Source organism: Sturnira hondurensis, unplaced genomic scaffold (genome assembly GCF_014824575.4).
Source record: "Sturnira hondurensis isolate 20B ecotype Veracruz unplaced genomic scaffold, ASM1482457v3 Scaffold0021795, whole genome shotgun sequence".
Classification (NCBI taxonomy): Eukaryota; Metazoa; Chordata; class Mammalia; order Chiroptera; family Phyllostomidae; genus Sturnira; species Sturnira hondurensis.
The window spans coordinates 3,031,896-3,044,054 of record NW_028094426.1 but is presented as its reverse complement, the minus strand read 5'-3'; the positions used below and the strand labels follow the sequence as shown (position 1 = coordinate 3,044,054).

At 39.8% G+C, this 12,159-nt stretch overlaps 1 protein-coding gene across 3 annotated transcripts; it reads left to right on the top strand.

The window, feature by feature from the left end:
- The first annotated feature begins 3,032 nt into the window (after nucleotides 1-3,032).
- Nucleotides 3,033-11,943, top strand: ETFRF1 (electron transfer flavoprotein regulatory factor 1). 3 transcript variants are annotated; one of them, XM_037033917.1, is made up of 3 exons: nucleotides 3,033-3,158; nucleotides 11,433-11,520; nucleotides 11,602-11,943. In XM_037033917.1, the coding sequence occupies exons 2-3, from the start codon at nucleotides 11,470-11,472 to the stop codon at nucleotides 11,821-11,823; spliced, it is 273 nt and encodes a 90-aa protein (XP_036889812.1). In that variant the 5' UTR covers nucleotides 3,033-3,158; nucleotides 11,433-11,469; the 3' UTR covers nucleotides 11,824-11,943. The 3 variants fall into 3 exon arrangements, with proteins under 3 accessions (XP_036889812.1, XP_036889811.1, XP_036889813.1); XM_037033916.1 differs by having other exon boundaries at nucleotides 3,033-3,162; XM_037033918.1 differs by lacking the exon at nucleotides 3,033-3,158 and adding an exon at nucleotides 3,177-3,220.
- The last annotated feature ends 216 nt before the right edge of the window (nucleotides 11,944-12,159 follow it).

Genomic DNA, 12,159 nt, shown 5'->3' with positions numbered 1-12,159 from the left:
TTCTGCCTGGAATGGTGATCCCTTAGGTAATTATTGACTTAGTCCCTTGTTTCATCTAGGTCTTTTGTCAAATTTTACCTCCTTAATCACCATGTATGAAAGAGCATTAACACAATCCCCTACCACATATTTCTCACTGCAACCTTTCTTGGTTTTCTGCATATTGAAAGCTATCTGAAACTATATTATTTCATCACTTTCCCTCCGCAGATGGAATGTAAACTTCAGGAAATGAAACAACTATCACAAAGAGATATCTGTACCTCCCTGTGCATTGCGACATTATTCAAAATAGCCAAGACTTGGAAAAAATATGTTTATCCATATATGATCAGATAAAAAAGAAAATATAATAAAATATTATTCAGCTATTAAAAAGAATAAAATCTTGCTATTTGCAAGAACATGAATGAACCTTAAGGCATTATATTACGTGAAACAAGTCAGAGAAAAGCAAATACTGTGTGATCTCATTTATGTGGATTCTAAAAAAAAGCCAAACTCATAAAAACAGAGAGTAAATTGGTGGTTGTCAGGGGTGGGAGCTGGAGAAAATGGGCAGATGCTGGGCAAGAGTATAAATTTTAGGTATAAGATGAGTAAGTTCTGGGGATCTAATGGACAGACAGCATGGTGACTATGGTTAACAATACTGCATTGTGTAGTTGAAAGCTGCTGAGACAAATCTTCCTACACATACATGCACAGACACACAGACACACCTACACACAACAGTAATTATATGAAGTGACAGATGTGATAACTGACCTTATTTTGGTAATCATTTCATAATATATGCAAATGTCAAATCCTCACAAAGATTATTCCATGATTTAAACAGCATTAATGTCTGCAAAGTAAGCTCAGTAAACTCTATAAACTATAATAAAGCTAAAAATGTTTCAAAATTCTATTTGTACAATGTTGGTGTTTATAAAACTATTTCAAGAAAATCTCTACCTACCTTCGTTGCTTTGGGAGCCTGAAATTTGGAAGAACAAAAGAACTGATCAATTTTTTTTAAAAATTTAGATATTTTAAACTAAAGTATCCTCATTATACAAGATGTTAAAATTAGAAGTAGCTGGGTGAAGAGTATAAGGGAAATCTCTACACCAACTTGGCAAGTTTTCTGTAAATCTAAAATTATCTTAAAATAAAAAGTCTTTTAAAAAAGAACTCAGACTAAACTATAAGCAAGTCTAGGAAAAACGAAAATAAAATATTTCACTCACTGAAGCATCTTTCATAAGTAAATTTTACACTGTTCCTTGTAACAAACATTCAATAATTTATGTTTAATAAAATTCCCTAACACTTAACAGAGTACCAGTCAGAAAGACACTAGTTTAAACGCTCCAAAAAACAGTAAGTCATTGACTAAGTACTGGTGCTAATATCAAGTTTGAAAGTGGGGGAATCATCTCATAAAAAAAATTACCTTCTGTGAAATTAGATTGCTTATTTTATAGAAAGAGAAGCAGTTATTTAAAGCAGGCAAAGCTATGATTAAATGACACTTTTTGGCAGCATGTGGAAATTATTTTGAAAAGCACAGTATTTCAATAATTAATTACATTTGCAAGTATTTTTCAGTTACGCTATTTCTAATTTCCTGATCAGGCCCATATGTCCCTTAGATTTGTGGTAAGAAACTTGTGGGAGATCATGCAACTATAACATTATACATTTTCTACATTTGAAGTCTTATACAGGACAAATTACTGGCTCAAACCATAAGTTTATCACTGTGTAAAATATAAATGTTAAAACTGACACAAAGCGGATTACATCTTATTGAAAAGTTCATATATTTAGTTAATTCAGCAAATATTTCATAATGGTTTACAAGGCACTCTAAGATGCTGGAGAATATAAAGAATAGAGGAGACTTTGCTCTCATATAATTTTTACAAATAGCTCCAAATATTATTATATTATATAATAATATATTATATATAGTAATATTTGTAATATTATAATATTAAAAATTATAATATTATCATATATTATTATATTATAATATAATATATTATATTAATATTATAATTATATATTATAATATATGATAATATAATATCACAAATTAGTGATATTATAATACTTATATAATATTAGTATTATATTTGCTATCAACTAACAGTTAACATACTTCCTCTCTGAAATAAGTAGTCCAGAGCAGACTATATAAATATCATTGCCTTTGCTATCAAGTAGCCATATTTTAAAGATGGACGAATTGTCATCTCTCACTAGCGCTTTTAACGTGAAGCAGATTAGGGAGAAGTACTGTACATATCCTCACCTCCTTGCAAATCATAAGGAGACTGCCAGCTAGGTAAGTAGTGCTTAAAGCGCAGAGAGCATAAGCACAAAGAATGAACTCTTATATTTTCCGGTAATTAATGAATTAAATAATTAAATAATTACATTTCCACTTCCTCTGATTTTAATCACAGAGGTGGAAATCATATTTAAGAAAAATAGGAAAACAAATTATTTCACAGGTACAGATTGGCTTGCGTTCTTGGAGAAGACAGCTGAGTGCAGAAAAAAACGAGACGCTTTATCATACTTAATAAATTCAAGCAGGCTGAGTACCTTGAATAAAAAAAAAACTATTTCCACTAAGTTGAGACTAATTTTTAAATTTAGCCACAGTGAGAGATTAGGACATCATCTGACCTGTCCGCCGGATATTGGACGCGGAGGCCACAAGTCTGGGGAAGACCTTTCCCCCAACAGGGGTGTGGCTTCTTTACTAAACAGACCCGTTCCCCTCTAAAATAGGTTCTTATTACATCATTTAACACTGGTGAAGGAGATTCAATGTTCGCTCCTACACCCGAATCCCCCTCTTTCCCTGCTCACCATGCTGAACGAAGCACGACCTCGGTGGTCTGTCTGCAAAAGTCAAGCTGAGCCGTGTGAACCGACGCTCTTGGGTTGTCTGGACGACAAGCTCCACCCACTCACGCCCCGGGTCTGCATGAAACCAACACCCTCCGAAACTGGTCTGCGCAGTCGCGCTGGGTTTTTCCGGATGGCGCCACGCCCCTCCCCTGGCAGGTTTCTATCCCTCGCCCGCCCTGCTTGTTACTAGACCGACTGAAGAGTGGAAGCTATCTGAAGTTTTTCCGGCTGTGGCGTGCGGGAAAGTGCGTGAGTGACGCTACCGGGGTGTTTCGTTCCGTTTTGCGGACCCTGGGATCTGTAGACGGTGAAGAAGTCTCTGGGCGAGGATATTCTCCGTGTGTGGGAAAGGGATTCTGAGCGTCTTCTGACATTGACAGGCTCTCCCCCATTGTTTCCCTAGAGTGCGGAGAATCTTTGCGAGGGTTTCCAGAAGGAAAGGGACCACCCCAGCTACGCGATTGGGTCCAGTAATGACCCGGGTTGGCTGCCAGTGGGGTGACGGGCTCAACTGGCAATTTAGATAAAGAAGTAAATTGGCTCCACGTGGGTTGGTTATTTTTATATGAGTGACCTTCGGACTCTTCTCCTTGCACATGGTGCCTTTTAGTTCCTGTGCCTTTTAGAATATGCCCGTTATTCTCAGAGCCGCTGTAAATAAGAACTGGAAAGGACTTGAAGCAATTCCTGGGCAAAGTTATTTCTTAACCGTTGACGGTCTCTGAGGCCCAGCAAGGCTCATCAGGTTATTTGCCCAAGATAAAAAATTGTGATTACCAGGAACACAACCTTCAGAATTTGTCTCCTCCCCAAGTGAAGAAACACTGGTAACTTAGACCAACATAAAACTAGAAGAAATTAGTAATGTAAGATATTAAGCTCCTTTCAAAGCCTCATTGATTTCTCCATGATTTTAGGACCCAAAACCCTGTTTTAGCATAACATGACAGGAAATACTTTAAAATTATTGGCACCATTTCTCATCTCTGAATTCTAATCGTTCTATCCCAATGCTCTATCCCAACGTCATTGATTAAATGTATTATTAATAAATATTACTGAGCTAGTCTTTGTGGGTTACAGTGTTATTATCCCTATTGTAACAAATCCAGGTTGTGGAATGTTTATTACATCCCACCTCCAAATCTCTGGTGGCTAGGTAAACGTGTTAATGTTGACTTCGTATAGGTCTGACGCCAATGGTATGGAAGTAAGCTTTTTTTTTAAAATTATTTTTCAACTAAAATATTGTTTATGGTATAAAACCTCAGTCCACTGAACTAGGATTCATGGGGGAAAGCAGGTATTAGTTCTGAATTACCTTTAAATGGTGGGCATCTTGGGGAAAGGACGTGCCCAAGCTCTCCCTCTTCTGGGAGGAGGAATTGGTATGGATGTGATAGAACAGGCTGGTTGGGGTGTGTTCTGGGAGTCACTGCTACAAGAGATTATGCCGGTGAGTTTGCTTCTCCAGTACTTCTCTTGCAAGCTGTGTAAAGAGTAAGAAGGCCCTGTTCTCTCCTCTTTACCTTCAGACAGGTGTATCTACCTGTTCTGAACATGGATAACCATCTCCTGTCAACTCACTTATATGATCTGGCTTCCAGGTATGATTAGATCATACCAGCCTTTGGAGGCAAAATCTCTTGCTCCCTACCTCTCCAATTACATATCCTTTGGTGCTGGCAAGTGTGTTGGAGTAAGTTTTTGTGTGAAGCCTTTTAGGTTTGACTAGTTTGGGGAAATGTGCTTCCTCTGTTTGAGTCAAGTCTATTAGAACCCAATAAATAATAACATTACATTGCCTTTCTTTGCCAGTTTTCTTTCAGCTTTGATTGCCATCTGAACGTTATGGGGAAGAGTGATTAACAACAGCTTTGAGTGCCATAATCCCTAGTAAAATGACAGTTCTTAGTTAACTCAGGACTGAAGTTGAGTCTTCACTTTTTAGCGGTCACTAGACAAAAAGCCATCATTGGGGATTGTTCCTCCCACCCCTTTCCTACCACACACACCCACATTCTCAGAATGATGGGGGACTTCTTTCTGTCCCTAACTCATTTGACTCTTTACAAAGAAGAGAAACCTCCATGATTTCATGCACAGTTAAGGAGCAGTCCCAGGTCCTGGCTGCACTTGAACTGTTCAACAATGGCAAAGCCAAGGAGACTTATTTCTCCCAAAGCCTAAAATAAACTTAAATGGCTGAATGTCAGTGTACACTAATAAAGATTAACTGCCTTAATTTGCTTACATTAATATATCAATGAATGGGACAAATTTACCTTAGCCACATCTGGCTACTTTTTTTGCCAAGAAAATCCTGTGTTACGCATAATTTGTAAAAAGAACAGCAGCTAAAAAGTACAATTTAAGCCACATCTATAAAAGCTTGCAGAAATTTACAAGCTGTGAATTAAATAAAACTATTCTTTTTCCCAGGAATGAAACAGGCTATAATTTACAATTCAAAATTACATCCATGTAGATTTGGTTCAAATTTTAAAAGCACATGTTTTTCTTTTCATTTTGCTGAATTTAATTTTACTTATTTTTATTCTTGTTTATACTTTTACAGTTGTCCCAATTTTCTCCCCTTTGCCCTCCTCCAGCCAACCCAACCCCCACTCACACAGCCAATTCCCACACTGTTGTCCATGTCCATTCATACATGTTCTTTGACTATCCCTTCCCCTTCTTTCCACCCTTCCCTCCTTCCCCTTTCCTCTGACAGCTGTTGGTCTGTTCCCTCTGTCCATGTCTCTGATTCTGTTTTGCTCAGAACCAGAGACATGGAAAGGCTATTTTTACTCCATTGTATGTTCATGCCCCCTTTGTCTAATATTAATTGACCACAGAGACATGAGTTTGTTTCTGGGCTCTCTGTCCTGTGCCACTGATGTATATGCCTGTTCTTCTGCCAATACCAGACTTTTTTTTATTATTACAGTGGCCTTGTAGTATAGTTTGATATCAGGTACTGTGATCCCTTCAAGTTTATTCTTCTTTCTCAAGACTGCTGAGACTATTTGGGATCTTTTTTGGTCCCATATAATTTTTTTAAGTATTTCTTCTAGATCTGTGAAATATCCCCTTGGTATTTTAATAGGAATTGCATCTTTATAACTATTATTTTGAACTCTATATCTGATAAATTGCTTGCCTCGATTTCACTTAGCTTTTTCTGGAGATTGCTCCTTTTCTTCCACTTGGATGTTGTTTCTTTGTCTCCCCACTTTACTCGTCTCTTTGTGTTCGTTTCTATGTATTAGATCAACTTGCTTTGGCTCGCTGTCTTGGGGAGTGGCCTAGCATGTTAGGAGTCCTGTGGGCCCCAGTGGCGTGGCCTCCTTGATCTCCTGAATGTGTGCTCTAGGGATATTCTCTGTGTGGGTTAAGTGGACTCTCCTGTTGTGTTTAGGTCCTGACTGCTATTTGCCCATCCACTGGTGGGAACTGCCCTCCACCTGGCTATGAGGCCCATCCTCCACCATGTGTTGTATGCTGTTGGCAGAAAAAGCAAAACAACACAAAATCAGCACCAGAACAAGCAACCGCTCCAGATCACTACACTAATGTCAACAACAAGAGAGCAAGAAATCGTGAAAGCAGGAAGAGAAATGGAGTAGTAAAGGGGAAAAGGAAAAAGAATAGGAGAGGAACAAAGAAAAGTGATTATGAGGAGAAATGGGAAGAGATCTACTATTCGTAATGAATTGAAAGAAGAAAAATGGGGAAAAGGAGCACAGAAAAAAATAATAAAAGGAGAGAAGGGAACAGTGGAGTAATGAAAAGAGTAGGAGATGTGAAAGAAAAATTAGAGCACCAAAATTAAAAGAAAAAAATAGATAAAAAATAAATAAAACAGCTATGAAAAAAGAAAATAGCTAAGATAATGGGAAAAGAGCCAAGAGTGTTTGTCTCAGCACAGTTTAGATCTTGCCTTCTGGTTTCTCCCCTGAATCTGACATAAGGCAATTAAGTACAGGTGCTGTCCACGTTCAGCTCTCAGCTGTCTTTTTGAAGATACTGGTGAGTCACAGTTTGTGGCTGATTCCTCCAGGCTCGGCTGTTCCCAGGGTGGGCCAAAAATGCTCTGCAAAGTTGGCTTTTATCAGCACTGGGTCCAGGGGTGTCAGCAAATGTCCCAAGTCACCACGGGAACCGTTCTGCCTGCCTGCCTGCTGTCAATCTTAACCTAGTTGCAGACCGACTGTTTCTGAGAGGGCTTCTGGCGGAAATGGGGCTGTGATTCCTGGATCTCCCGTGGCAGGTGCCTTTCAGACTTTAGGGAAGGTGGTGGGTTTGTTCCTCCTCCCCCAGGCCATTAATCTGAGTCTGGCTGGGATTATTTCCCTGTAGTCAGCAGGTTTACAGAGCGCAGATTTTGGGTCTGCCAGATACCAGGAGGGTGCTTCTGTGGTGCTTCTGTGGCTCTCCTGTGAGGGGGAGGCACCAGTCTGTTTTCCATGATAGTGTGTGTGTTGACTGCACCCAACCGCCAGTCTGTTTATTCTGCTGTCGCCTCAGCAAGGGTTGAGATGCAGAATTGGAGAAAAGAAAAAAACAAAGCAGAACACCAAGACAGAGTAAAACTACTAAAAGGGAAAAAAAGTTGCTAAGTGCAGCAAACAGGGTCTCAGAGGTTGTGGCGAGGGGATTTCCACAGGGTGGGGGAGTGTATCCCACAGGGGAAGGTATTTGATTGGCCCCTGGGAGCGGCTGGCTCTTCTCAACAAGAGCTCCCCCAGGACTCTCCCCATGCCTCCCACTCCAGTCTGTGCCACCCTCCCTTCACTGGGGCTCAAGGTGAGTAGCTGCAAACACACAACCTACGCTTTGCCATTTAAGGGAGGGAAAAGATGAGCTTATCTCCAGCCATTTTTCTCTCTTCCCAGAGCAGTCTTCCCATGGTGCAGACTCCTTGATCTCCTGATCTGGGTGCTCTAGGAATGTCCTTTTGTAGGTTATGTGGACTCTTCTGTTTATTTGGGACCTGGTTTTCCATTGGCTCATTCCTTGGTGGGAACTTTCCCCCATCTGCTAAGGGGCTCAACCCCTAAATCTCTGCTTTGAGAGGGTGTGTATGGGGTGGGTTGGATCCCCAGTCTGGGCACATACAGGAGGCTACCCATCAACTCCTGTCTCATACCGACACCTCTCCCTGCCTCTCCCAAATCAACAGAATATATTCTGTGTGCATCATCTTCTTTTAAGTGTCATATCGCCCTGATGGGGTGAGAGAGGAAAGGGAAGAGTCCAGCAAAACTATAACACAGGACGGTGGCCAGGTGCTCACACCATTCCCTCCAGTCTCAGCCTTGGTCTCTGCCCCTGGTGCTCCCAGCTCCTCAGCTGATCCGCATCCTCCTCAGTGACACTCTGTCCTGTTTGAGGTTCCAGAGGTGCCTGGGGCTGGGGAAGCCACAGCCCCCTCCAGAGCAAGTACCACAGTCCCCCAGGTCCTGGCTTCCAGCGGCCAAGCCTGGCAGACGCAGAAATCACAGAGACAAGTCTGCGTGCTCAGGCAGTCATTCTGGCAGCTTCTTCCTGAGGAGGACATTGACAATTCCACAAAAGGGCTGCTGCTCCAAACCTGTGAGCCAGAAGCGTAGGGCTGGGTGGTAGTGGGGCAGCAGTAGATGGCGGCTCTACCAGGAGAGCCTGGGCCACCTGCCCCGCCGAGTGCTCTTGTAGGTGGACAGGCACTCCCACGCTCGTACTCAGTCACACATGCTCTGATCCACACTCAGCCAGATTTTTGAGTTGACTGCTCTGTGGTTTAGCTGCAAGACCTGACCGGGGTGGGAGCAAGTGGATGGAGCTTCCAGCTACTCTGCAGCCATTTTAGAACCCTAAAAGCACATAGGTCTTAAGAGTCATTCTTCAGTAAAATTAAATTGTATTTGGAAAATGGCTCTCAGCCAAACAAGGTGGTTTATAAAGTGAAATTAGGTATTAAGATAATGGGATAAATACACCCATCTAAGTTCATTCCCCCCTCCCCCAAAATGCCACTAAATTTTCAGGAAAGAGACATAAAAATAAGTTGGAAAAATGAGAGAGATGACAATAAGAAGCTGCAGAACAGGCGAATGTGACTTAGCACACCATTAAATCTCAATTTATACTGCATTATTTGCAAAAGGCACTGAAAGAAGGCTACTGAAACTGGAAATGAAAAATGAAGAGGATTAAGTAAAAGCTATTTAAGCAACACTTGTAAGTGACTGCACCCTGTCACTCCCACAGAAGACTGGAGGCTTATATGTGGGCAAAATAGTACTAGTCTCTGGACTGGGGTGGTCTTTCACTTCTAAGAGTACAGAAAAGGTTTGCCAGTCTTTGGAAGAAAGCTCAGAAATGATGCTGCAACGGCAAGCAGAAAGATAGTAACTTGGAGGAAAATAACAAAACGGAAAGCAAGCTAACATCTATGAGCTCAAAGGAAAAGAACTTGTTCTGCTACATCGTTTGCTTGTCATGTGCATTAGCTCATAAACTTGTAAAAAAGGAGACTATACAAGTTTCAACATGGATGTTGACTCCTATGTGATTTATGAACTTCAGCAAGAAAAAAAAGTCTTCACTTAGTGCTCACACTCAGGGCTCCTTCCCCAGAGAGGAATACCCCATGTTATTCAACTCACTGGTGGCAGATTGAATCACCTACCCTGACCACTAATGGCTGCCTACTGCCATGTGTAGCCCAGCATCTCCCAATCATAGTCTTAGCATTTTAAAACTATTACTGAGGAACTGACATAAACTACACTTATTTAAATTATAAACACAATTTGATAAATCTGGCATACACACACACTTATGAAACCATCACCACAATCATGATAAACACCCATCACTATCGAAGATTTCCTCCTGTTTTTGATCCCTGCCTAGTCTCCAGCCTGGCTCCCATTCCCACGCTACTCTATTAGTTTTGAGCATCTTAAACATCTCCATGAGTCTGCAGCTAGGCTCAGAGCACTCCAAGTGATCCAAATTAGCTCTCCAGGTACTACTTTCTGTTTAGTAGTTGTTTAGTTGCATAGGATTTGCGTGGTCTGTCCCAAACCGATTTTCCCCATAAGCCCTGTTATTTTTAATGTGTTTTTGCAAGATGAAAGGCTTTTTAAGGAATACATATATGTAGTCTCAAAGTACTTCCCACAAAATACTTCCAAGGGAAAAAATAAGAGTAACATTACAGTGGATAATCCAAACACCACCTTAATGATCAAAATTAGTATCAACTGTAACAAACTGGAATTGTGTCCACCTGATAGAATACAGCAAAATGAACAAACCATCCTGTATTATTTTTGCCCAAACTACACAGCCCGAGTCTGGCCATAAATTAACATCAAAATAAATGGGCAACATGCCATTTTGGATTTGACCCTTTTGCTATAAAACATAAAGGGCGCCTTTAAAGCAATTGCAAGAACATGAAGAGGCTGTGGATCAGACAGGAGTAACGTAGCAATGTTAACTTCCTGATGCTGGTGGTTTTATCATTCTGTAGGAAAATGCCCTTGTTCATGGAAAATGCACTCCAAGGCTGTGCTATCCAGTGTGGTAGCAGCTAAGTCACGGGTACTTATAAGCACTAAAATGTAGTTTGCATGGCACATTGAAATAGTATTTTAAATATAAAAATGTTATTAAAATTATTTCACATTTTATTTTTTAATATGGACTACTAGAAAATGTAAAATTATGTAGGTGGCTCATATTTCTGTTGGATGGCTCTGCAAAGTATTCAGGTGGAACAGACAGCATGTTAGCAACTTCTCAAATAGTTCAGGAAAAAATACTAGTAGTATGTTGCAAGAATGAAATTATTTCAAAAGAAAAATTATGTTAATGAGGACCATGAAGTATAAAAATGTTTTTGTAGGTCACTGGAAAAATGGGAATTAGAGAATTTTGAAGGAGGTTGTAAATCACATTTACTTTGGGCCTGCTTATGTTAGGAATGTTATGATTTAATCCCCACAATTATAACAAGTATTATGAATTGTTTTCTATGTTTAGTTTGTCGTGGTGCATTTAAGGAGCTGTCTGCGATGGAGCACCAACGAATCACACATAAGACAGTAAAATCCCACTGAATGTTGCCTGCTCATGGAACCCCTCTTGGGTTGTTTACTTGGCCTCTTCACCACCTACCTTCTTGCCCATCTGCCATTATCGTGGGCCTGGTTGACTCAGACCTCGTTTCTCCTTTTTAGCCTTTCTTAAGATAGCACCCTGCTAGACTTGACCAGGCAGAATAGCCTTCCTTTGATGACAAGGAAATTTGCTTATTTCTCCCTCAGGAGATGTGAGTTCTGTGAGAACAGGTATCTTATCTGACCGGTGTTCACAGCTGTATCCCCATACCTGGAACATAAAAGTGCTCAAAGTATTAATGTGATAGAAAAAAAAGGTTAGCATTTTTCCCAAAATGTAAAATCTTCCTTTGCTTCCTTTTTAACTACAATAGTTATTTGCAAAGAAACTTTTCTTTTCTTTAGGTATGCTGTGCATAAAAGTGGTTTATTATCCACGATAATGAAAATGGCCAATACTTTACGAGGGGAAGTACTGAATCTTTATAAGAATGTAAGTAATTATGTTGCCAATTTTATAAATATTATTATACGACATGGACTGTTTAGAAGTATACCATCTTTCTTTTTTAAGCTGCTGTACCTTGGACGAGAGTATCCAAAAGGAGCAGACTATTTTAAAAGGCGTCTGAAGAATGCTTTCCTTAAAAACAAAGATGTGAAGGATCCAGAGAAGATCAAAGAACTTATTGGACGGGGCGAATTTGTAATGAAAGAGCTAGAAGCCTTGTATTTCCTTAGGAAATACAGAGCTATGAAACAACGCTATTACTCAGATACCAAAGACACTAACTGATCATTACTATGATTTGGCTGAAAACCAGTGTCATCTCTTTAGGTATAACAAACATAAAAATAATTCTAACTTAAAATGGCAACATATACACATCATGTAAAAAATACTTAAGCTGCCCTACTGAACTAAAAACGGGTTTCAACTTCTATTCATACTGAGTTTTATCAGCAATTCTTTATGCAATTTTATACTAAAGTAGAAACTTAGCTACATAATGTTGCCAACTATGAATTATAAATTAATGAGCACCTAATTTCAAATGAAAAAATAATGTACTTAAAATAGTTTTTAACTTAATAGTTTTTTGCCAATTATTCAACACATTTCTCCATTTTA